The sequence below is a fragment of the Neolamprologus brichardi genome, chromosome 9 (assembly GCF_056152115.1).
Source record: "Neolamprologus brichardi isolate AB-2024 chromosome 9, ASM5615211v1, whole genome shotgun sequence".
NCBI lineage: Eukaryota > Metazoa > Chordata > Actinopteri > Cichliformes > Cichlidae > Neolamprologus > Neolamprologus brichardi.
This window is the reverse complement of record NC_142112.1, coordinates 35,254,328-35,281,844: the sequence shown is the minus strand read 5'-3', so window position 1 is coordinate 35,281,844 and position 27,517 is coordinate 35,254,328. Positions and strand designations below refer to the sequence as shown.

The 27,517-nt window shown below is 40.2% G+C and overlaps 1 protein-coding gene across 2 annotated transcripts in view; it reads left to right on the top strand.

The window, feature by feature from the left end:
• The first annotated feature begins 1,298 nt into the window (after positions 1-1,298).
• The window catches only part of LOC148101548 (uncharacterized), a 206,784-nt gene continuing 180,565 nt past the window's right edge, over positions 1,299-27,517 (top strand). Inside the window, exons 1-3 of one of the 2 annotated variants that reach the window (XM_087846380.1) lie at positions 1,299-1,316; positions 4,209-4,472; positions 25,044-25,544. In XM_087846380.1, coding sequence (XP_087702506.1) covers positions 1,299-1,316; positions 4,209-4,472; positions 25,044-25,544 — 783 coding nt within the window. Of the gene's footprint in view, positions 1,317-4,208; positions 4,473-23,898; positions 23,917-24,947; positions 25,545-27,517 lie in introns of those variants that run through there. The other variant, XM_087846383.1, reaches the window with a different exon arrangement.

The following is a 27,517-nucleotide window of genomic DNA, read 5'->3' as shown; positions in this document are numbered from 1 at the left end:
ATGCTGGGAGAAGTTGGAGCAGAAAAGTCTTTTCATTGTCCCTGCAGCTGTTTTCCTGCATGCACCAAACCTCTACAGCCTGATTTCTATTTGAAGTGATAACAGGAAATTGATGAGAGCAATCTGCTGCAGTATCAGAGTCACAATAAACTTTATTGTCCAGCTGCTGTGGATGAACACATGAGAGGAAGTGAACTCCTACAAAGTCTCATTTTAATAAGTGTGGCTGCTGTAAAGTGATGCACAGGAAGATGTTAACAAAAACTAATGAAACAGAGATGAAAGTAAACAGTGTTCATATTTGAAAGCACAGAGAATAAAAATATATTGTGGTGGTTAATGTGCTGCTCTTGGTGATTTGGGAGAATCATGTTTTTAATCATGTTGTGGATTGAATGTTGGGTTTTATTTCATTTTGTCTACAGAAGTTTTTCCCACTTGTGATCGTTCAGATTGATTTGTTGGGTTGACTTGAATCATGTGAAAGTTTAAAGCTGCACCTCCCCCAAAAAGAATAAAGTATAATCGTGAAGAATGTAATAATTTCTTCCTGTGTCAAACACAGCTGCAGTCAAAGCAGGAAGGAAAGCACTGAAACCACTGATTTTGCATATTAATGCTCAAATAACTGACCTCCCAGCCCTTTGTTCCTTCAGTGGTGCTCTTTTCAGCCATTATGCAAATATCAACGACCACCACCACCCTCTCCAATCCAGACTCAACGACCTCCATCACACCTCTCACCCCCCCTTTCCTCCTCCCTGAAACTCAGAATACACACTAAGGATGTGAGCCAAATATTTCAGAAACAGAAGCCCAGGAAAGCCCCCGGACCAGACGGTGTCTCAGCCTCCTGCCTCAAAACCTGTGCTGAACAGCTGGCTCCCATCTTTACTTGCATCTTCAACAGATCCCTGTTCCCAAGAAACCCACCATCACAGGACTGAATGACTACAGACCTGTCGCCTTGACGTCTGTTTTCCAGACTGAAGCAGAGTTGTTAGCTGAAAACTGGTTTTAGAGGTTCATTCAGGACACCTTCTCAGGCTCTTACAGCCTTACCTCCTCACTTTGCAGCACAACACCTCTCACAAGATTTCTACAAGCAATCAGAGTGAAATTTGTACTTTGTGTTGTCAGATGAACATATGAGACACTTTGACTCTTCAGTGCAGTGTGGAGCCTAACAAAGATCTGTTTTGTGTCCCAGCTGATCAGCAGGAGGAGAAGAGTCTGACGGAGAAGCAGAGGAACATTTTCAGCCATCTGGACTCAGCTGAGTCACTACAGAGGAAACAATGAGCTCAACACAGAAGGTGAGGAAAACATCACAGTTTCACCAAATAATCAGTCACGTCTAAAACTCTCATACTCCCAACTTGTTATATGACTGTGTTATATATTATTATATATTTTTAAATTGTGTTTACAAACATTAAGAAGTCACAAGCAATTATTAATTAAATTTTCAATTCAATTCAGTGTTATTTATACAGCACCAAATCACAACAATAGTTGCCCCAAGGTCCTTATTTTCTTTTCTTTTCTCATTTTCTTTTCTAAATGTACTTGTATATTGTTCACATGTTGAAATAAATTACCAATCAATCAATATTGTAATGTGGATCCTACAATAATACATACAGACGAAAAACCCAACAATCATATGACCCCCTATGAGCAAGCACATTGGTGACAGTGGGAAGGAAAAACTCCCTTTTAACTGGATGAAACGTCCAGCAGAATAACAGAGGGGCGGGGCCATCTGCAGAGAGCGTTTAGGATAAAAGACATGCTGTGGAAGTACATTATTATTATTATTATTGTTATTATTCTGATTACTATTAATAATATTATTATTATTGGTATTATTGTTGTTCGAACAGACTTAATATTGGTTTATCACTGCAAAAAACACGTTCAAAGCACCACAACGGTAGCCCGATATCTGGCAGTAAACACATTAAGTGTGTATAGTTTCCCTTATTTGAGTTTTTTTGCTCATACAAATTGAAATGCGATTAATATAGATTGAAAATGAATGACATTTAATCGCCTTTAATCAAAAATGAATCCAATGTTTTCTACAGTGAAACGTTTGAACAGTCATGAATTATTTTTGATTCGTTGCACCGCTATAAAAATATTTAATAGGAAACAGCAAACGGAAATATAAAAAAAAGTATAGATCTGGTAAACATTTATTACTTTTCTGAGTGTGTTAGCATGCTAGTCTTAATATTTTTGTACAGCAGGAGGGATGGGGGAGGGAAATCCTTGAAAGAGTAGTTGTCAAACAGCTAACAGATCATCTGCAGAGGAATGGTTTATTTGAAGAGTTTCAGTCAGGTTTCAGAGTTCATCACAGCACAGAAACAGCTTTAGTGAAGGTTACAAATGATCTTCTTATGGCCTCTGACAGTGGACTCATCTCTGTGCTTGTCCTTCTTGACCTTAGTGCAGCATTCGATACTGTTGACCATAATGTCCTATTAGAGCGATTAGAACATGCTGTAGGTATTACAGGTACTGCACTGCAATGGTTTGTATCATATCTGTCTAATAGACTCCAATTTGTGCATGTAAATGGAGAGTCCTCTTCACACACTGAGGTTAATTATGGAGTTCCACAGGGTTCAGTGCTAGGACCAATTCTGTTTACATTATACATGCTTCCCCTAGGCAGCATCATTAGAAGACATAGCATACATTTTCACTGCTATGCAGATGACACCCAGCTCTATCTGTCCATGAAGCCAGATAACACACACCAATTAGTTAAACTGCAGGAATGTCTTAAAGACATTAAGACCTGGATGGCCGCTAACTTTCTGCTTCTTAATTCAGATAAAACTGAGGTCATTGTACTCGGCGCTGAAAAGCTTAGAAATATGGTATCTAACCAGATTCTTACTCTGGATGGCATTACCTTGGCCTCCAGTAACACTGTGAGGAACCTTGGAGTCATTTTTGACCAGGATATGTCCTTCAACGCACATATTAAACAAATATGTAAGACTGCGTTCTTCCATTTGCGCAACATCTCTAAAATTAGAAATATCCTGTCTCAGAGTGACGCTGAAAAGCTAGTTCATGCATTTATTACTTCCAGGCTGGACTACTGCAATTCATTATTATCAGGATGTCCAAAAACTCACTGAAAAGCCTTCAGCTAATCCAAAATGCTGCAGCAAGAGTACTGACAGGGACTAGAAAGAGAGAGCATATTTCTCCTGTTTTGGCTTCCCTTCATTGGCTTCCTGTTAAATCCAGAATTGAATTCAAAATCCTGCTCCTCACATACAAGGTCTTAAATAATCAGGCCCCATCTTATCTTAATGACCTTGTAGTACCATATCACCCTATTAGAGCACTTCGCTCCCGCTCTGCAGGCCTACTTGTTTTTCCTAGAGTATTTAAAAGTAGAATGGGAGGCAGAGCCTTCAGTTTTCAGGCCCCTCTTCTGTGGAACCAGCTTCCAGTTTGGATTCGGGAGACAGACACTATCTCTACTTTTAAGATTAGGCTTAAAAGTTTCCTTTTTGCTAAAGCATATAGTTAGGGCTGGACCAGGTGACCCTGAATCCTCCCTTAGTTATGCTGCAATAGATGTAGGCTGCCGGGGGATTCCCATGATGCACTGAGTTTTTCCTTTCCAGTCACCTTTCTCGCTCACTATGTATTAACAGACCTCTCTGCACTGAATCATATCTGTTATTAACCTCTGTCTCTCTTCCACAGCATGTCTTTTATCCTGTCTTCCTTCTCTCACCCAAACCGGTCGCAGCAGATGGCCGCCCCTCCCTGAGCCTGGTTCTGCCGGAGGGTTTTTCCTGTTAAAAGGGAGTTTTTCGTTCCCACTGTTGCCAAAGTGCTTGCTCATAGGGGGTCATATGATTGTTGGGCTTTTCTCTGTATCTATGAAGCGCCTTGAGGCGACTTTTGTTGTGATTTGGCGCTATATAAATAAATTGAATTGAATGGCCATGATTTTAGAGTGTTTGAACAGTCATGACTTGTTTTTAGCACCAGGTTGGATGTAATGTGTTTCTACTACCAGCAGGTGGGGATCAGAGACCTTTAAGGTATTTGGTGCCACACTCCACCTTCAGGTTTAAAACTAGTGTTAATGGAGGGAGTTTGAAGGTTGAGTTTGTCCCACGACTGCATTTCACTCACTGCCTCTGTTTGTATCTCTGTCACTGCAGGACCAACATGGAGCAAGAAGTCAGTGCTCTCAGGAGGCCGACAAACCTCACAGAAGAAAGGGAGAGAAAACATACACCTGTGATGATTGTGGGAAGGATTTTGCTGAGAAGTCTACACTAAAACGTCATCAGGTCATCCACACTGGAGAGAAACCGTTCAGCTGTGACTTGTGTGGAAAGACTTTTTCCTTGAAGGATTCCCTAAAAAAACACCAACTCATCCACAGTGGAGTTAAAGCGTACAGCTGTGATCAGTGTGGCAGAGCTTTTACTCAAAGTAGCCACTTACAGAGGCATCTAGTTACCCACTCTGGAATGAAGGCACACAGCTGTGAGATTTGTGGAAAAACCTTCAGCCAGATAGGGAACCGAAATACACACCTACGCATTCACACTGGACATGATGTGTACTGCTGTGATCAGTGTGGCAGACAGTGTACAACCAACATGCAGTTACAACGCCACATGTTTACCCACACTGAGGAACGACCTTATGAATGTGACCTTTGTGAGAAGACTTTTAAATCTCCACGTCACCTGAAACAACACCAACCGATCCATACCAGAAAGAGACTCTACAAGTGCAGTTACTGTGAGGTATGTAATTATATTTTTATCTTTATCTGTGTTAACTGAAACAGTAAAATTTAATTGGACGTCTGCAGAGATGCTCTTTCTTTCAGGCGACGTTCAGGATAAAAATGTTGAAGGACTGACTTACACTGTCTTTGTGTCTTTGTTTAGAAGCAGAGTGACACAGATGGATCCAGTTCTCAACCCTGTCATCACTGTGGTGGTGGGAAAGACTTTTGTTGTGACCTCTGTGGAAAAACTTTCAGTTGGCAAGCCTCCCTAAAAAGACATCAACGTAGACACAGTAGAGACAAACTGAAATACTGCAAAGAATGTGGGAGAAGCTTCACCACACCAACTGAGTTAAAACGCCATGAACTGATTCACAGTGGGGTTAAAAAGCACCTCTGTGATCAGTGTGGGTCATCCTTCACATCTAAAGGTGGGCTTAAATCACACAAACGAGTCCACACAGGAGAGAAACCATACAAGTGCAGACACTGTGACAAAAGCTTCTCACATTCAGGTAATCGTATTTTTCATGAATGTGCACACATGGAAGGAAACTACAGCTGTGACCAGTGTGACAAGAGCTTCAGGAATCTCAGTTCATACTCCAAACACAAACGATCCCACGTTACTAATAAACTGTTTCACTGTTACCAATGTGCCCAAACATTCACTTCATTATCTGCTCTGTGCAAACATCAGCGTGATCACTCAGGGCTGAAATCACTCCCATCACTGGATCACAGTGAATCTGAAGAGACAGAAAGATCCTCTGGTTTCAGTGTCAGACTTAAAACCCTTGAGATCAGGCTCCACAGAGTTCAGATCTAATCTCCTGTAAACATCTGATTAAAATGTTCCACTGGATGGATGGATGTATAATCTCTTTTTCTGAAGGTTGCTCTCTTCCTGTTTCTGCCAGTGCTGACTGCACAGATGTAATATAGATCCATGTCACTGTTTGGAAGTATCAGAGAACTGCTGATGCTGTAAAGCTGCTGCTCAGTCTGATGGGCTGTTGTGTTGTTGTTGGTGATGCTGGTTGAAGGGCTGGTGGACCAGGTGAGCTCAGGTTGATCCCGTCTGAGCTTCAGGTGATCCTTTGTCCTACTTGTTGGAGATTAACTTTACGGACTGGAGCTGGAAAAAATCTAAGAATAAAAAAAACAAAAAATATATATTTCTAAAGAAGTCAGAAAGAAATTTTCCTTTTCTGTTCATTTCATGTTAACATGATTTAATTTATCAAAAATCATGTAAACATGGTGAATGGACTGCTGAGGACTGGGGCAAAGTCATATTCTCAGATGAAGCCTCTTTCCGATTGTTTGGGGCATCTGGAAAAAGGCTTGTGCAGAGAAGAAAAGGTGAGCGCTACCATTAGTCCTGTGTCATGCCAACAGTAAAGCATCCTGAGACCATTCATGTGTGGGGTTGCTTCTCATCCAAGGGAGTGGGCTCACAATTTTGCCCCAAAACACAGCCATGAATAAAGAATGGTACCAAAACACCCTCGAACAGAGAGCTAAAGATTAAAAATGCCCAAGGCGAAGCACTCAAAAGTCTGGCTGTCCTTCATAGCATCTGATGAAGCACCTGGTGATGCATAGCGTTTTTGTAAAAGCTAGAAAATGCACCGTATTTTATAGCTTGCTGCAAGACCTCACACCGAGCTCATCTACTGCGGATGTGGTGCCTGTTATCGGACATGGAGTTAGCAACATCCCCCAAGAACCCGAAGAGTGGAGTCCTGGCCTCTAGCCCTGCCAGTGTAGCACCGGTTCCAACCAAAGGAGTTATGTTGTATCAACAGAAAAGGCTAACTTGGTTATCATTTTGCAGAAAAAAAAGAGGCTGCTAAAAATAAAAAAACACAAGAGGTTTTTGTACAAAGTTTGTGTTTTCCATTCTTTAACCTCCAGTTTTTGGGTCTGCTCTAACGAACACGCCGGTGGTGCTCCCCGCCGTGAAATACGGTTAAAACTGTAAAACTGTATGATTGTAAGCAGTGTTGGTCAAGTTACTTGACAAAAGTAATCAGTAACTAATTACTGATTACTTCCCCCCAAAAAGTAATCCTGTTACTTTACTGATTACTTATTTTCAAAAGTAATTAATTACTTAGTTACTTTTTAAAAACACAATTTACAACCTGAATAGGTGATAAAGCAATAGATCTTTTAGCCCAATTCTACTTTTTCTGCATAATCCATCATACAAAATGTAATCAAATGGAAAAGTCTCCTTTTAAAACTTGTTTTATTAGTTTTAATGTTTTAACTTTATGCATCAAGCAAAAATTTATTTATATGCAACATTCTCTGACTTGAAGAAATTTGTTGAACATTTAAACCTATTTTCTGCACATTCCAGCACATAAAATAAAATAGTTTTTGTTTTTACACTCAGTCTTTCAAATAGATGCAAGTAAAACGAAAGCAGAAAATAAATAAAATTAAAGACTCAGCAGTCCTGTTGCTCTATTTTCACCTGTAAAGCAGGAGTGGGGTAGGCGGAGGTTTACCCTGGTGCAGGTGTGCCGCAGCGGTCAGTGAAAGAATCCGCGAGTTTCTCTGTGAATTTCCAATAACGTGGTAGCGCACTCGGTGCTTGCTTGGAAGTTTAGGGGTTTTTTTTCCGCTGTAAAAAGAAGTTTTCTTCCCACGCACAACGGACACAAATGTTTTTGTCACTTTTTATGGAATCAAACTCAAAGTAAGGTCAGTACTTCCACACTTTAAACGCTGCATGCTCATACTCTCGCAGCACTCGATATATGATCCATTGTTGATCTGCACACAGCTGTTGTCACAAACGTCGCACTTGCTTACGTCACTGTCATGAGACATCCTCACAAAAAATCAAAGTTTTAGTAACGCAGTAACGCAGCGTTCCTACGGGAAAGTAACGGAAATCTAATTACCGTTTTTGCAATAGTAATCCCTTACTTTACTCGTTACTTGAAAAAAGTAATCGGATTACGCGTTACTGCCCATCTCTAATTGTAAGTGGGAGACAGGATGAAAACAGGACATCCCCTACACTGAACGACTGACCACAGCAGGAATATTCCTCCCACATGGCTTCATATGTGTTGTTCAGTTACCTGTTTACAAGTTGGCGACACCCCTTAAGATATATCAGCAAACAGTGGCCGAGTCCACCACATGTCCACAAGTCCACACCTCCACCAAATTAACAAAATGTAAGTGGAACACGTTCAGGGACCTACCACTCCAGTAGATAGCTTGCTGAGATTTTGTTGTCACAACTTCTTTCTGTTTATTATTATATATATAATATTTATATATTTTACAGAAATCATGTAATTCTTGAATCTTATGGAACTGCCATAACGAATTAATTAAATGTGGCAATAATTAATTACATAAATATTTATGACACATGTAATTAATTAATTATTGACACTGTTCTGTTATCACTAAAAGTTGTAAAATGTATCACTAAAATATCATTCTCAGTCAGTTGTTATTCATTATGTGTTTACAGCATCCTCTGTGGTTGCTCCAAGTAATGCACTTTAGAAACGCCTCTATTTTGAAAAAAAACAAAAAACAACTAACCCTAACCATAACCCTATTGAACAGGAAGTCCGCTCAGTCGAGCAAAGCAAGTGAGCAATTGTGATGGTAAATTCGATTCCTTTTACTGAATCGAGTTTTAATGAGTCACTCACTAAAGTGAATCGGGTTCTTTGAGTCATTTGATTCACTAAGTCAGTTGACCATAGAGTGGAAAAAATTTACATTTTCACTCAAACTTAATTTGTTTCTCTTTTTTTATGTCTATCCTACTGCTAAGATGAGTGATTCCATAAGAAAACAACTATTTTATAGAGCAAAAAAGAGCAAAAAAATTTCTAAAAGGAATATTTATTTTGTTTATTTTTATTTTCCTTAAATGTCTCAAATATATATATATATATATATATATGTGTGTGTGTGTGTACTTTTTTTTTTCTAAATGTCCACTGAGCTGTGAGCCAGGGGGCGGTAATGCGCCTTAACATTGGTTGCCAGCCAAGAAGAAGAAGAAGCTGTAAGCAAGGAGGGAGGAGGTGAGCGAGTCCTGAGTGATTCGCATTATCTATAAGCTGAGGCTGGTGAAAAGGGTCTAATTGCAAGGCTCAAGAAAGTAATTAATTAAGTCTTGACCAGGGGTCAGCAATCTTTTAATACCCAAAGAGCCATTTGGACCCGGTTTCTACACAAAAGAAAACACTGGGAGCCGCAAATACTTTTTAACATCTAAAATGAAGATAACACTGTATATATTGTTTTTTACTTTTATGCTTTGTGTGAACAAATAAGGTGTGTTGCTTATGAAATCCATGAAGTGCTACAGAGAAAATTACATTTTATTTATGTAATTAACACATTTTGAACTCTTAAAGAAATATAACAAAAGGAAAAACACCCAGCTGAAATAAAATGATCCATGTAGCAAACAAAAACTGTTGTGAGCCGCCACCCTTATATCGCCTTTGGGCTTTTGGAGCCTTGACCTGGCTTTTAAAAGATATTGAAAAAAAAGCACTATGTTGCTAAAAGAAAAAGAAAAATAGATATATTTATTCTCTTTAGCTGATATTTTGAAATATAAAGGAAATAAAGGAGATTATAATGAATCAAGCATTTTTGTTCTTTTAGTTCCAAAGTGGGAGTTTTCTCACTGTAAAGACTCGAGTTCAGTGTTGACTGTGTGCTCTGTGTTCTCGAACTCCTGAATGCGCTGGGTTGTTCAGTTTTCCAGCAAAACAAAATTTGTGTTCAAGCATTATTTGCTAATTTCCATCGAGCTCCTCCTCACCTGCTGTGCATCTGTGTTCAGCAGCCTTTCCTCTGTGTTTCTCAGGTTTTGTATTTCAAATAGTACTAGTATTTTAAAAGGTAATAAAATCTTTCATCAGTTTCATAAACTTTAACCCTGTATTAGTGTTATTGTTTTTGAAACTCACCTGTAATGTTTTCTGTCAGTGGTGTATGTTTAACATCACTGTGGCTTCTGTGAATCTGTTCTGTTTTATTGTTTCTAAACTTTTATGTTGTCTATTTACAGCCTTTGGTTAGAGAAGTGCTTTTAGCTGCTTATCGGAGGAGAATGTACTTCCTGAACAAAAATGACCCCTAGAGGCTGAAGATAGTAATGCATATATCATGTTTTAGATTTTTCGTTTCTGTTTATGCATTACAGTAAAAATGTTTAGGAAGTTGTGGGGATAAAAACAAACACTTCAGTCAACTCACACTTGGACCCTGAAATGTGTGAAGATCTAAATATTTATCAAAGTCAGATTTATAATATGTGATGTATAACTGTGTTTTATAGGGAAAACAAAAACAAGGTTGAGTATGGAGAGAAATAACAGAATAACAGAGATTAATGAAATATTACACAGACATAAAGAATCCCATTTTTAAAATCAGTCACTCCTGTTAAAAGATATTATTGGAATATGTTTACAAATCTCTAAATAACATTTACCCTGCAATAACACAACTTGGAAACTCCCATTGTAAATTAGTGCTATATATAAAAGGAAATACATACATGAATTAATAAAAAATAAAATACAATTTCATAACATTAATATAACCACGAAGGAAACCTAAAATCATCAAAACAACTTCGCCAGTACAATAAAATACCCTGAAATTGATCAGAAACTGAACTGATGACTTCCTACTTAGATATTTGTTTCAGTTCAGTGATGGTGGATTATAACCTCCATTCAAATCATTCAAAAAAGAGGAAACTATAGGACATGTTATATTACACTGTGAGAAGGTAACTGATCCAAAACCTCAGTAACATAAAAATGAAACTGGATCTTATTGATTTACTGCAAAAGGACTCAAGAAGTGAAAGTTATCAGGAATTATACCAGTTTTTAAAAGAGAGTAAATTGTTTGGGAGGATGTGAGGGTCGATGTTCTAGTTCACACTCCACACCAGTTGGCGGCGGTAATGCACCATGTTGTTGTTTGACAACCACCAATAAACGATATAAAGAAGAAGAAGAGGGCGGAGCAAAGTGAGGACGCTCCACGAGAGGAGGCGTTTGCACAGAGAGTTGCTTTTTCATTCAAAGAAAAAAAAAAAAAGTACCAACGTTTGGATCGATATCTGCATCGATCTGCCCACCCTTGTCTCCTGGATCGAAGCTGAGATCAGCGTGAACCACGTGGGTCTCTGCTCCCTGATCTGTTTCCTGTGTTTGGAAAGAGTTCCAGCTTCATCACGGAGTTTCTCTCGGTTTGTGGGCTCATCTAAAGGTAAGCACCGAGCTAACTTTACTGTGAGTTCAGTTCGTGTTGAGTTTAGCTCCTTAATGAGGTCTTCTGCTGCTGTCTGTTTGTAACGGAGTTAAAAATACACCAGAAAAACGTGCACTTACCTGTTCTTAATTCTTATTTTAAGTGTGAATTTTATCATTTTTTTTATTATGTTTTATTTTGAAAACCCAGAAACCGGATCTCACTCTAACGTTTAGAAGCTGCTAAGGCTTCCATCCTCACAGCGCGCGCTTGCACTGTGAGGGTAAGTTCTGTAATGAAAGGCTCTGGCATTTTTATGGTTTCTGATGTGAATGTTGATACATAAGTTGTACATGTCGATGTATATAGGTTCATATTGATATTAGAAAGTTTCTGTGTAACCGAAACAAAGGCTGGTTGCTGTTAAACAGTGTTTCTTCCATATTTATGCTCTTTGGCAGTAAGCTTTTGTCAGCCCCCTAGTGGTTGCTGCGCATAGCAGGAAATGTGTTTGATTTACTGTTTTTCTGTGCTTTTTGTGATGTTGTTTTACATTGTAGGAGCTACAATTGCTAGTACCATCAGAAGACACCTGTTGAGTGTGTTTTATGTCTTCTGGAGGTATGTGAGCCGTTAACAGTCATCTTGTCTGTAAAGCACAAGCAAGTAAAAATGTAGTGCGCTACCGTTAATTTTTCACTAGAGGGCAATGTTTAGCCGGTGATACTGTTTACTGAGACTTCTGTTATCCTGTTATTTTGTTTTATACGATTGTGAAATGTATTTTATTAGTCATAAGATTTCTTTTTTGTATACAAGTTCAGTGTGACAGACTGAAAAATGGGAGAAATTATTATTTTCCATCTTTTCTTCATTAAAAAGTTAATTGTAAGTCTGTCGAGACAGCGCGCGCTTGCACTGTGAGGGAGCTACAATTGCTAGTACCATCAGAAGACACCTGTTGAGTGTGTTTTATGTCTTCTGCAGGAATAAATCGTGAAAAGCCAACCTTTCTGAGCGTCTGTGATTTTTGAAGGGCTGGAAGCGTTACATGTTCACAGTTTATTGTGAACATGTTGAGAGAAGAGTGAGAGAGTGTTTGGAGAAAAACACCAACTAATCATTAGCTCAGCATGCTGGGAGAAGTTGGAGCAGAAAAGTTTTTTCATTGTCCCTGCAGCTGTTTTCCTGCATGCACCAAACCTCTACAGCCTCATTTCTATTTGAAGTGATAACAGGAAATGGATGAGAGCGATCTGCTGCAGTGTCAGGGTCACAATAAACTTTATTGTCCAGCTGCTGTGGATGAACACATGAGAGGAAGTGAACTCCTACAAAGTGTCATTTTAATGAGTGTGGCTGCTGTAAAGTGATGCACAGGAAGATGTTAACAAAAACTAATGAAACAGAGATGAAAGTAAACAGTGTTCATATTTGAAAGCACAGAGAATAAAAATATATTGTGGTGGTTAATGTGCAGCTCTTGGTGATTTGGGAGAATCATGTTTTTAATCATGTTGTGGATTGAATGTTGGGTTTTATTTCATTTTGTCTACAGAAGTTTTTCCCATCTGTGATCGTTCAGACTGATTTGTTGGGTTGACTTGAATCATGTGAAGGTTTAAAGCTGCACTTCCCCCAAAAAGAATAAAGTATAATCGTGAAGAATGTAATAATGTCTTCTTGTGTCAAACACAGCTGCAGTCAAAGCAGGAAGGAAAGCACTGAAACCACTGATTTTGCATATTAATGCTCAAATAACTGACCTCCCAGCCCTTTGTTCCTTCAGTGGTGCTCTTTTCAGCCATTATGCAAATATCAAAGACCACCACCACCCTCTCCAATCCAGACTTATCGACCTCCATCACACCTCTCACCCCCCCCCCCCCCCTCCCCTCCTCCCTGAAACTCAGAATACACACTGAGGATGTGAGCCAACTATTTCAGAAACAGAAGCTCAGAAAAGCCCCCGGACCAGACGGTGTCTCACCCTCCTGCCTCAAAACCTGTGCTGAACAGCTGGCTCCCATCTTTACTCGCATCTTCAACAGATCCCTGGAGCATCATCCCTGTTGATGGAGTCTTTAAACTTGTAGTTGCTGTTTTCCAGACTGAAGCAGAGTCGTTAGCTGAAAACTGGTTTTAGAGGTTCATTCAGGACACCTTCTCAGGCTCTTACAGCCTTACCTGTATCATAACAAAGTGTAAAAACCCCAATCCACCTTTAACATGGTCCTTCTCCCAAACCTTCAAATAGGACTTTCTGGCCCTGTCATAGTAAAGGGCTGCTTAGAATATTAGAGCCAATGTCACAAAGTTCCTCCTGAAGTATAAGTGAGTGAGAGAGTTTCCTCACTTTGCAGCACAACACGTCTCACAAGATTTCTACAAGCAATCAGAGTGAAATTTGTACTTTGTGTTGTCAGATGAACATATGAGACACTTTGACTCTTCAGTGCAGTGTGGAGCCTAACAAAGATCTGTTTTGTGTCCCAGCTGATCAGCAGGAGGAGAAGAGTCTGACGGAGCAGCAGAGGAACATTTTCAGCCATCTGGACTCAGCTGAGTCACTACAGAGGAAACAATGAGCTCAACACAGAAGGTGAGGAAAATATCACAGTTTCACCAAATAATCAGTCACGTCTAAAACTCTCGTACTCCCAACCTGTTATATGACTGTGTTGTATTTTATTATATACTATGTATTTTTCAATTATATTTACAAACATTAAGAAGTCACAAGCAATTATTATTCTTTATTATTATTAGTAGTATTAATTACATTTTCAATTGAATTCAGTGTCACAACAACAGCTGCCTTATGAGCACCTGTAGTTGTTTAGTGCTGTGCAAGTGGGGGGGGGGGGGGACCCACCAGCCCATTTTAACCCCTGACTATGTCACACAGTTTTGCCTCTTTCATCTTCATCTTAGCTTTCATGTGTTACTGTTTAGGCTCAGATCGGTTTGATTTTTGATGCCTGCAGTGATGAAATATCTCCCCGCAAATGCCTTAAACCAAAAGTAAAAAGCCTGTTTTGTAAATGTAAGTTGTAGAAAATACAGATATGTATGTGATATGTAGGGATGTAGGGACTAAAAGTAAAAAATTCCTCAGGTTACAATCAGACTCTGACGTTCTCCTTCACTCAACCAAGCTAGTAACTGTTACATTGGATTTAATAATTTAGAAAATTATAAAAAAAATATCTAATAGGAAACAGCAACGGGAAATATAAAAAAGTATAGACCTGGTAAACATTTATTACTTTTCTGAGTGTGTTAGCATGCTAGTCTTAATATTAGTGTACAGCAGGAGGGATGGGCATGATTTTAGAGTGTTTGAACAGTCATGAATTATTTTTAACACCAGGTTGGATGTAATGTGTTTCTACTACCAGCAGGTGGGGATAAGAGACCTTTAAGGTGTTTGGTGCCACACTCCACCTTCAGGTTTAAAACTAGTGTTAATGGAGGGAGTTTGAAGGTTCTGTTTGTTCCACGACTGCATTTCACTCACTGCCTCTGTTTGTATCTCTGTCACTGCAGGACCAACATGGAGCGAGAAGTCAGCGCTCTCAGGAGGCCGACAAACCTCACAGAAGAAAGAGAGAGAAAAAATACAGCTGTGACAAGTGTGGGAAGGAGTTTACTTTGAAGGATTCACTAAAACGTCATCAGGTCATCCACACTGGAGAGAAACTGTTCAGCTGTGACTTGTGTGGAAAGACTTTTTCCTTGAAGGATTCCCTAAAACAACACCAACTCATCCACAGTGGAGTTAAAGCGTACAGCTGTGATCAGTGTGGCAGAGCTTTTAGTCAACGTAGCCACTTAAAGAGTCATCTGGTTACCCACTCTGGAATTAAGGCATACAGCTGTGACATCTGTGGAAAAGCTTTCAGCTAAATAGGGAGCCGAAATAACCCACCTACGCATTCACACCAGACATGTTTTGTACTGCTGTGATCAGTGTGGCAAAGAGTTTATAACAGACACACAGTTACAACAACACATGTTTAACCATACTGAGGAACGACCTTATAAATGTGACCTGTGTGAGAAGACTTTTAAATCTCCACGTTACCTGAGACTACACCAACAGATCCACACCAGAAAGAGACTCTACAAGTGCAGCTACTGTGAGGTATGTATTTATATTTTTATCTGTGTTAACTGAAACAGTAAAATGTAATTGGACGTCTGCAGAGATGCTCTTTATTTCAGGCGACGTTCAGGATAAAAATGTTGAAGGACTGACTTACACTGTCTTTGTGTCTTTGTTTAGAAGCAGAGCGACACAGATGGATCCAGTTCTCAACCCTGTCATCACTGTGGTGATGGGAAAGACTTTTGTTGTGACTTTTGTGGAAAAACTTTCAATTGGAAAGAAACCCTAAAAACACATCAACGTAGACACAGTAGAGACAAACTGAAATACTGCAAAGAATGTGGGAGAAGCTTCACCACACCAAATGAGTTAAAACGACATGAACTGATTCACAGTGGGGTTAAAAAGCACCTCTGTGAACAGTGTGGGTCATCCTTCACCACTGCAAGTCAGCTTAAAACACACAAACAAGGCCACACAGGAGGGAAACCATACAAGTGCAGACACTGTGACAAAAGCTTCTCACAATCAAATGGTCGTAACTATCATGAACGTACACACATGGAAGGAAACTACAGCTGTGACCAGTGTGACAAGAGCTTCAGGAATCTCAGTTCATACTCCAAACACAAACGATCCCACGTTACTAATAAACTGTTTCACTGTTACCAATGTGCCCAAACATTCACCTCATTATCTGCTCTGTGCAAACATCAGCGTGATCACTCAGGGCTGAAATCACTCCCATCACAGTGAATCTGAAGAGGCAGAAAGATCCTCTGGTTTCAGTGTCAGACTTAAAACCCTTGAGATCAGGCTCCACAGAGTTCAGATCGAATCTCCTGTAAAGATCTGATGAAAATGTTCCACTGGATGGATGTATAATCTCTTTTTCTGAAGGTTGCTCTCTTCCTGTTTCTGCGAGTGCTGACTGCACAGATGTAATATAGATCCATGTCACTGTTTGGAAGTATCAGAGAACTGCTGATGCTGTAAAGCTGCTGCTCAGTCTGATGGGCTGTTGTGTTGTTGGTGGTGATGCTGGATGAAGGGCTGGTGGACCAGGTGATCTCAGGTTGAGGGTAGATCCCGTCTGAGCTGCAGGTGATCCTTTGTCCTACTTGTTGGAGATTAACTTTACAGACTTGTAAACATTTCATGTAATCTTTATGTATTTGAAGTGTTATAAAAATGACTCTGGATCAGTCCTGGTGTCACAGACAGGCCTCGGGGCTTCAAACCTCAGAAAGTCCCTTTGGCTCTCAGCTGAATTCCTCTGACACACTTTAACAAGTATAAGTCAAAGGTCAGAGGTCATATGATTTGGGAATGACAATGCTGAATAATCACATCACTGATTAAGTATTGTAGTAACAACTCAGACTATTATAATTATTTAGTTAATAATACGGGTTCAAGATGTTGTTTGTGGTTCAATTTCTTGCGTAGGTTGTAAATGTGGCAGCTTTAGTCTTTCCTCTCTTTTTAAAGAGTTTTGTTACCGTCCACATTCAGGATGATGAACATTTCACTGATGGTGCTGATGTGGCACTGGTATCTCCCCTCATCCTGAATGTTCACCTCTGTCGGTGATGACGCACAAACAGACACAATTGAAAGGTACAAATGTGTTGTGCATGAAACAAATTCAAACGTGCTGCAGATGTGTGTCACAAGTTGATCTGGCTCTAGGTTGCTTGGCCAGAGGTGGCGCAGGTTGACTCGAGTCCATGTTAGTACACACAAAGTAAACTGCACGCTGTAGTTGTGAAGCAAAAACGCTGAAACCGGAGAAATAAAACTTACGAGGGGAACGATAACGACGACAAGAGTCTCCCGATCATTTACTCTTGCTGTCCTGTGAACAACATCGGCGTGGTGTTAATTGTTTGCTGTTTTCGCAATCGCGTCACGCATGAGGATATCACCAGGTAAACTCGCCACATTTTTAAACATTTTGTTGTTCAACAGCATCAAGACTGACGGAGTGTGTTTGAGATAACCTCACAAGTGTCACAGATGACACATTTGGCGTTTTTTTGCTGGTTTGTCGGTAGCAGCTCCTGAAACGCAAGTCTGCCACATATCTGTTCGACCAAATCCAGTTAATCTAAACGCCAGTAGATCTGGAACACCGGCAGCTCTGCTGCGGGACGCAGCGGTAACAGCTGATACCTACACTAAACAAAGGATCCTTGTGCCGGGTTCCCAAACACAGCCAAGAAAAGTTGAAAAAAAAAAAAACAGAGAAAGACAACCAAGACTAGCACAAAACGGTAGTCCATGACTGCAGAATCTAACAGCTGAAACTTTAGATACAAAAAAAATTGGCAAAAGTAAAGAGGAGATAAGAAAGAAGCTGAGAATGAGCGGAGCTGCTTTAACAGGATGCCACGCACGGGGGCGCCGGTGTTCAAAGTAGTTACATGTGCCAGCTAGTAACTGTGCTGCAGCATTTGGACTAGCTGCAGTCGGCTAGCTGATGACAGATTAACACCAGAGTAAAGACTATTACATAAGTCGAGGTGAGATGAAATGAAGGCATGGATAGCTATCTCAAAGTCTGTAAAACAGAGAAATGGCTTCACTTTGCAAGTAGCTGAAGATGAAAGAAACTGGTCTTGATGACGGCATTAATATGTTTATCAAATGTTAGATTACTATCAAAACTCACTCCTGGCTTCCTCGCAAGGGCTTTTTCAAAATGAATTCCTAAGGGCCCAAAGTCATAGTGGTCACAGGGACCAAACACTCTGTTTTCTGTTCATTTAAGCTGAGAAGGTTTAAAGCCATCCACGCCTTAACATCCTCCAAACAATCCAGCAATCCCTTCAAAGGACTCACAGATTTATGTTTCAGTGGCAGGTAAATCTGTGAGTTGTCTGCATAACAATGGTGTGAGATGCCAGGTATTTTTTTTTAAAAATTGAGCGCATAGAGAGTGTTGGAGCCAAGTCCAGGCCAATATTTTACTCAGTTACATCATGCCATATTTAAGTATTTGTCATAATCTTTAAGTTTCTATTATAATCTTGAACATTTTATGTTGTAATGTAATAGTCTGTGCTCCATAAATTAATCCTGCTTTGTTAGTCTGTCGTTGTTGTAAAGTGTTGATAGATGTCGTAAAGGGGGTGTGTATTTGGCCCACATGCGGAGGGGTGTGGGTAAAAGGTTAGGTAAGCAAGCAGGACGTGGAGCAACAGTTTTCTGACCGTCGCTGTTTTAATGTTATTTTTTGTTGTAACATAAAGGGAATGTAAACGGAGCTCCCACCGGAGGCCTTTGTTTTGTTCCCTAATCTAGCAGAAGAACTTTGGTTAGACAGGTAAGATTGAAACCATTCCAATGCTGACAGTTGAAATAGTTTTATTAACTATGGCGAGCCCTCCAGCCTGGCCAGTGGTCTATGGCGACTTCAGATATTCACAGCCTGGAGGGACAACTTCCGAAAGCGAGCTTAACTCACCCAAGTTTAGCCAAGTTTCCGTCACCAGAAGAAAATTAAAACGACGAGTGGTGAAGAAGTCGTTCAAAATAAAAGTTTTATCTTTTTTAGCACCTCGCATTAACCACAGCCAATCTAGCTAACACAGGGTTGCTGGCCAATTCCAATAGGTGCACCAATTCCAGGGATCGCCCGGAGATGAACAACTTGATATCCGGGGCAAATTTGTTCAGGAGAGCGTAAGAATTAGCTGTCGGTGAAACAGCCATGCAATTTTTGAATTTTACCAATACACTGCCCCGTTTCCCTCGCCTTCTTTGACATTTCTTCCTGGTGGGATGGCATTGTGGATCGCACCGGAGGAACAGTGGTACAGTCTCGAACACAGATGGGATATGAAAATCTTCACGTCCTTGGGCCAGTCGGGATTGCTCTACAACAGTGGCTCTGATATTTAGTAGCGATTGGAAATCTGCAGGAATGTCTTAAAGACATAAAGACCTGGATGGCCGCTAACTTTCTGCTTCTTAACTCAGATAAAACTGAGGTCATTGTACTCGGCGCTGAAAAGCTTAGAAATATGGTATCTAACCAGATTCTTACTCTGGATGGCATTACCCTGGCCTCCAGTAACACTGTGAGGAACCTTGGAGTCATTTTTGACCAGGATATGTCCTTCAACACACATATTAAACAAATATGTAAGACTGCGTTCTTCCATTTGCGCAACATCTCTAAAATTAGAAATATCCTGTCTCAGAGTGACGCTGAAAAACTAGTTCATGCATTTATTACTTCCAGGCTGGACTACTGCAATTCATTATTATCAGGATGTCCAAAAAACTCACTGAAAAGCCTTCAGCTAATCCAAAATGCTGCAGCAAGAGTACTGACAGGGACTAGAAAGAGAGAGCATATTTCTCCTGTTTTGGCTTCCCTTCATTGGCTTCCTGTTAAATCCAGAATTGAATTCAAAATCCTGCTCCTCACATACAAGGTCTTAAATAATCAGGCCCCATCTTATCTTAATGACCTTGTAGTACCATATCACCCTATTAGAGCACTTCGCTCCCGCTCTGCAGGCCTACTTGTTGCTCCTAGAGTATTTAAAAGTAGAATGGGAGGGAGAGCCTTCAGTTTTCAGGCCCCTCTTCTGTGGAACCAGCTTCCAGTTTGGATTCGGGAGACAGACACTATCTCTACTTTCAAGATTAGGCTTAAAACTTTCCTTTTTGCTAAAGCATATAGTTAGGGCTGACCAGGTGACCCTGAATCCTCCCTTAGTTATGCTGCAATAGATGTAGGCTGCCGGGGGATTCCCATGATGCATTGAGTTTTTCCTTTCCAGTCACCTTTCTCACTCATTATGTATTAACAGACCTCTCTGCACTGAATCATATCTGTTATTAACCTCTGTCTCTCTTCCACAGCATGTCTTTTATCCTGTCTTCCTTCTCTCACCCCAACCGGTCGCAGCAGATGGCCGCCCCTCCCTGAGCCTGGTTCTGCTAGAGGTTTCTTCCTGTTAAAAGGGAGTTTTTCCTTCCCACTGTCGCCAAAGTGCTTGCTCATAGGGGGTCATATGATTGTTGGGTTTTTCTCTGTATCTATGAAGTGCCTTGAGGCGACTTTTGTTGTGATTTGGCGCTATATAAATAAAATTGAATTGAATTGAAAATAGTCTAGACAAGCGTAGACAAACAAAGAAAAAAAATAACTAAATTGAGTAAGGATGGCGCTATGATAGAGGAACCAAACCAAATTAGTGAGGAAATTAACATATTCTATAGTAATCTGTATAAACCAATAACCGAAAAAGAGAATGCAGACATCTTTTTTGATATGATTAAAGACCAGGTAAAAAAAATTGGAAGAGTATGATAAAATATGGTTAGAAGAAGATTTGAATATATCTGAATCCAAATGAAAAATGGAAAATCGCCTGGAATTGACGGTCTAACGATTGAATTTTATAAAACCTTTAGGCAAGACATTAAAGATTTGTTATTTAATGGCTTTTTGGATTGTTTAAAAAATGAAGAACTATCCCCAACAATGAAAACAGGATTAATAACCTTATTGGCCAAACCAAACAAAAATTTACAAGTGCTAGACAATTGGAGACCCATAACACTTTTATGTAACGATTACAAATTATTAGCCTTAGTATATGCAAATAGGATTAAGAGCGTCTTAAACAAATTAATTGATGAGTGCCAATCAGCGTTTATTAAAGGAAGGCAGATTCATAATAACATAAGATTAATATTAGATATGATTGACTACCGATCCTTTATTAATTCAGAAAGTTTAATATTATTTATTGACTTTTTTTAAAGCATTTGATTCAATAGGCAATAATTTTTTATTTAGATCTTTAGAACTTTTTGGATTTGGAAACAAATTTTGCAAAGTGATCAAACTGTTCTACAAGCAGATTTATAGTTATGTTTCGCTCAATCCAGGCATAACACCTAGGATAGATGTATTCTGCACCGGCGTGCTCGCCTGTCCTGCCTGCAGCCAGCTGTGCCATAGGGAACCGAGCCGCAGGCCCAGAGGCCGGAGGCCCGAGGGCCCCCCGCACCCCGGAGGCCTGACCGAGAAACAGGTGCCAGGCCCCGCCAAGTAGCCACCGGGAGTGAGCTGGTACATTCCTGAGCGCCCAGCCCCGGACACCAAGAACCACCAATGCACCAACCCCTGAGGGCATCAGTCACCGGCAGGGAGTGTGGTGAGGGGAGATAGGCCGCCACACTTTGGAGGGCCTTGGAGTTCCCAGAGAGGTGGAGTCTAAGACCCGACCTGACATATAGACACAGACAAACAGGCACACACAGACACAAACATGCATTCCCACCCTCATGCACACATATACAAACTCTCAGCACTCACCCAACGAATTACAGACTTAATAATACTGACTTAGTAATGTGTCACGTAAAGATTCATCAGCCAGATTAAGTGTTTACTGACAACTGACAGTGATAGCGGACATCATCATCACTATGCCAACAATCCTCTTCACACAGACAAGCATAAACACACTCGACTATCACTAAATCAAATTAAGCATGCATTTGTAATGACGCTGCTTCAGATTACAATACGGTTCATTCGTTTGGTCAGCAGGTGGGGATTTATTAGTAGACTGGGGAGTAAACTGCCATTAAATCGAACAGAAGAAGAAGAAAATCTGCACATGTGCAGTACGGATCGGGGAGTCCTGATCCGTTACTATCTTTTTGTTTTTTGTTTTTGTCTACATTATATTGAAATGCTTCATTAATGGAAAAAATTAAGAGATACTTATCATTCTTAACATCTTTACAGATACTCTGAACCGTAAATAGAGTAAAACGCTTCGACCGGAAGTAGACACCTTTCGCGCATGCGGGTTACCGATCGGGTTTACGGTACGGATCGGGTAGTGACAACGCAGACGGAGCTACCGTTTATTCCTAAGCGAGTAAAATAGTGAATTTGGATGATAAAACAAACTAAACCGACGTTTGGATCGATATCTGCATCGATCTGCCCACCCTTGTCTCCTGGATCGTAGCTGAGATCAGCGTGAACCACGTGGGTCTCTGCTCCCTGATCTGTTTCCTGTTTGGAAAGAGTTCCAGCTTCATCACGGAGTTTCTCTCGGTTTGTGGGCTCATCTAAAGGTAAGCACCGAGCTAACTTTACTGTGAGTTCAGTTCATGTTGAGTTTAGCTCCTGAATGAGGTCTTCTGCTGCTCTCCTCGGTGTCTGTTCACAGTTTATTGTGAACACGTTGAGAGAAGAGTGAGAGTGTTTGGAGAAAAACACCAACTAATCATTAGCTCAGCATGCTGGGAGAAGTTGGAGCAGAAAAGTCTTTTCATTGTCCCTGCAGCTGTTTTCCTGCATGCACCAAACCTCTACAGCCTCATTTCTATTTGAAGTGATAACAGGAAATGGATGAGAGCGATCTGCTGCAGTATCAGGGTCACAATAAACTTTATTGTCCAGCTGCTGTGGATGAACACATGAGAGGAAGTGAACTTCTACAAAGTGTCATTATAATGAGTCTGGCTGCTGTAAAGTGATGCACAGGAAGATGTTAACAAAAACTAATGAAACAGAGATGAAAGTAAACAGTGTTCATATTTGAAAGCACAGAGAATAAAAATATATTGTGGTGGTTAATGTGCAGCTCTTGGTGATTTGGAAGAATCGTGTTTTTAATCATGTTGTGGATTGAATGTTGGGTTTGATTTCACTTTGTCTACATAAGTTTTTCCCACCTGTGATCGTTCAGATTGATTTGTTGGGTTGACTTGAATCATGTGAAGGTTTAAAGCTGCACTTCCCCCAAAAAGAATAAAGTATAATCGTGAAGAATGTAATAATGTCTTCCTGTGTCAAACACAGCTGCACTCAAAGCAGGAAGGAAAGCTCTGAAACCACTGATCAATGACCACGAGTACTGTGGGAAATATAAATGTTGTAATTTTAAATAAGTGCCATATTAATCAAGAGGTTATAGAAGGTTTAAACTGGAAGACATTTAAAGTAGTGTTTTGCTTGTAACTGCATACGTGCCTGTGCAGATTAGAACAGGATGTACTCAGGATGGGTCATATGCGATCATGGGGCCTCACAACGAGAAACAGGAAAGAGATGGAGGTGAGAGAGTGTCGAAACCGTTAGTGAGGAACAAACATCAATAATATAAAAGGAGTTGCAGACAACTGCCGCGCATGTTATGTTATCTGCTTACGCATGAAGGGGCGTGAACCCTGACATATAAAACTGTATATCGAAGTGCTTCCTCTTTGAGATCTACTGGACTACGCTGAGGGTGGTGTCGTGTAGATCTCCCACAGATGTGCTTACAGCCTTACCTGTATCATAACAAAGTGTATAAACCCCAATCCACCTTTAACATGGTCCTTCTCCCAAACCTTCAAATAGGACTTTCTGGCCCTGTCATAGTAAAGGGCTGCTTAGAATATTAGAGCCAATGTCACAAAGTTCCTCCTGAAGTATAAGTGAGTGAGAGAGTTTCCTCACTTTGCAGCACAACACGTCTCACAAGATTTCTACAAGCAATCAGAGTGAAATTTGTAGTTTGTGTTGTCAGATGAACATATGAGACACTTTGACTCTTCAGTGCAGTGTGGAGCCTAACAAAGATCTGTTTTGTGTCCCAGCTGATCAGCAGGAGGAGAAGAGTCTGACGGAGCAGCAGAGGAACATTTTCAGCCATCTGGACTCAGCTGAGTCACTACAGAGGAAACAATGAGCTCAACACAGAAGGTGAGGAAAACATCACAGTTTCACCAAATAATCAGTCACGTCTAAAACTCTCATCCTCCCAACCTGTTATATGACTCTGTTGCATTTTATTATGTATTTTTAAATTGTGTTTACAAACATTAAGAAGTCACAAGCAATTATTGTTCTTTAATATTATTATTAGTTGTAGTAGTGATATTAATTAAATTTTGAATTCAATTCAGTGTTATTTATACAGCACCAAATCACAGCAATAGTTGCCCCAAGGTGCTTTTTTTCTTTTCTTTTCTTATTTTCTTTTCTAAATGTACTTGTATATTGTTCACATATTGAAATAAATTACCAATCAATCAATATTGTAATGTGGATCCTACAATAATACATACAGATGAAAAATCCAACAATCATATGACCCCCTATGAGCAAGCACGTTGGTGACAGTGGGAAGGAAAAACTCCCTTTTAACAGGAAGAAACCTCCAGCAGAATAACAGAGGGGCGGGGCCATCTGCAGAGAGCAGTTAGGATAAAAGACATGCTGTGACATGCATAATAATAATTATTATTATTATTGTTATTATTCTGATTACTATTAATAATAATATTATTATTGGTATTATTGTTGTTCGAACAGACTTAATATTGGTTTATCACTGCAAAAAACACGTTCAAAGCACCACCACGGTAGCCCAATATCAGGCAGTAAACATATTAAATGTGTATATTTTCGCTTTTTTGAGTTTTTTTGCTCATACAAATTGAAATGCTATTAATATAGATTGAAAATGAATGACATTTAATCGCCGTTAATCAAAAATGAATCCAATGTTTTCTACAGTGAAACATTTGAACAGTCATGAATTATTTTTAACACCAGGTTGGATGTAATGTGTTAGAACTACCAGCAGGTGGGGGTAAGAGACCTTTAAGGTGTTTGGTGCCACACTCCACCTTCAGGTTTAAAACTAGTGTTAATGGAGGGAGTTTGAAGGTTGAGTTTGTTCCACGACTGCATTTCACTCACTGCCTCTGTTTGTATCTCTGTCACTGCAGGACCAACATGGAGCGAGAAGTCAGCGCTCTCAGGAGGCCGACAAACCTCACAGAAGAAAGGGAGAGAAAAAATACACCTGTGACGAGTGTGGGAAGGAGTTTACTCAGAAGGATTCACTAAAACGTCATCAGGTCATCCACACTGGAGAGAGGCCGTTCAGCTGTGACTTGTGTGGAAAGTCATATTCCTGGGAGAGTGGCCTAAAAACACACAAAGTCATCCACAGTGGAGTTAAAGCGTACAGCTGTGATCAGTGTGGCAGAGCTTTTACTCAAAGAAGCAGCTTACAGAAGCATCTAGTTACCCACTCTGGAATTAAGGCATACAACTGTGACATCTGTGGAAAAACTTTCAGCCACATAGACAGCCGAAATACACACCTACGCATTCACACTGGACATGATGTGTACTGCTGTGAACAGTGTGGCAGACAGTTTACAACCAACAGGCAGTTACAACAACACAATTTTACCCACACTGAGGAACGACCTTATAAATGTGACCTGTGTGAGAAGACTTTTAAATCTCCATGTCACCTGAAACAACACCAACAGATCCACACCAGAAAGAGACTCTACAAGTGCAGTTACTGTGAGGTATGTATTTATATTGTTATCCTTATCTGTGTTAACTGAAACAGTAAAATTTAATTGGACATCTGCAGAGATGCTCTTTCTTTCAGGCGACGTTCAGGATAAAAATGTTGAAGGACTGACTTACACTGTCTTTGTGTCTTTGTTTAGAAGCAGAGCGACACAGATGGATCCAGTTCTCAACCCTGTCATCACTGTGGTGGTGGGAAAGACTTTCGTTGTGACCTCTGTGGAAAAACTTTCAATTGGCAAGACGCCCTAAAAAGACATCAACGTAGACACAGTAGAGACAAACTGAAATACTGCAAAGAATGTGGGAGAAGCTTCACCACACCAACTGAGTTAAAACAACATGAACTGATTCACAGTGGGGTTAAAAAGCACCTCTGTGATCAGTGTGGGTCATCCTTCACCACTACAAGTAACCTTAAAACACACAAACGAGTCCACACAGGAGAGAAACCATACAAGTGCAGACACTGTGACAAAAGCTTCTCACAATCAGGTAATCGTAAACTTCATGAACATGCACACATGGAAGGAAACTACAGCTGTGATCAGTGTGACAAGAGCTTCAGGAATCTCAGATCATACTCCAAACACAAACAATCCCACGTTACTAATAAACTGTTTCACTGTTACCAATGTGCCCAAACATTCACCTCATTGTCTGCTCTGTGCAAACATCAGCGTGATCACTCAGGGCTGAAATCACTCCCATCACTGGATCACAGTGAATCTGAAGAGAGAGAAAGATCCTCTGGTTTCAGTGTCAGACTTAAAACTCTTGAGATCAGGCTCCACAGAGTTCAGATGTAATCTCCTGTAAAGATCTGATGAAAATGTTCCACTTGTAGGATGGATGTATAATCTCTTTTTCTGAAGGTTGCTCTCTTCCTGTTTCTACGAGTGCTGACTGCACAGATGTAATATAGATCCATGTCACTGTTTGGAAGTATCAGAGAACTGCTGATGCTGTAAAGCTGCTGCTTGATGGGTTGTTGTGTTGTTATTGGTGATGCTGGATGAAGGGCTGGTGGACCAGGTGAGCTCAGGTTGTGGGTAGATCCCGTCTGAGCTGCAGGTGATCCTTTGTCCTACTTGTTGGAGATTAACTTTACAGACTTGAGCTGGAAAAAAAACTAAGAATAAAAAAAACAAAAGAAAAATATATTTCTAAAGAAGTCAGAAAGAGATTTTCTTGTCACAATTTTCCTTTTCTGAAAATTGAATCTGAATCTCAGACCACAGTAAAATATAACATTTGTCTTAGTGTTTTGACAAAGCATTTCTAAATACAGATAATGATTAGTGATGTAACATGTCATGTTTTCTTTATGTATTTGAAGTGTTATAAAAATGACTCTGGATCAGTCCTGGTGTCACAGACAGGCCTCGGGGCTTCAAACCTCAGAAAGTCCCTTTGGCTCTCAGCTGAATTCCTCTGACACACTTTAACAACTATAAGTCAAAGGTCAGAGGTCATATGATTTGGGAATGACAATGCTGAATAACCACATCACTGATTAGGTATTGTAGTAACAACTCAGACTATTATAATTATTTAGTTAATAATACGGGTTCAAGATGTTGTTTGTGGTTCAATTTCTTGCGTAGGTTGTATATGTGGCAGCTTTAGTCTTTCCTCTCTTTTTAAAAAGAGTTTTGTTACCGTCCACATTCAGGATGATGAACATTTCACTGATGGTGCTGGTGTGGCACTGGTATCTCCCCTCATCCTGAATGTTCACCTCTGTCAGCTGGAGTGAGGCGTTTCCTCTGGAGACCTGATCCTTGGAAAGTGAAGTCCTACTTCTGACTTAATATATGATCGAGCAGTTATATAAACATGAATCTATCCACCGAGCTCCTCCTCGTCTGCTGTGCATCCGTGTTCAGCAGCCTTTCATCTGTATCTCAGGTTTTGTATATTAAATAGTACCTGCTTCTGGGGTTCGACATGTTTCGGTTGTCTT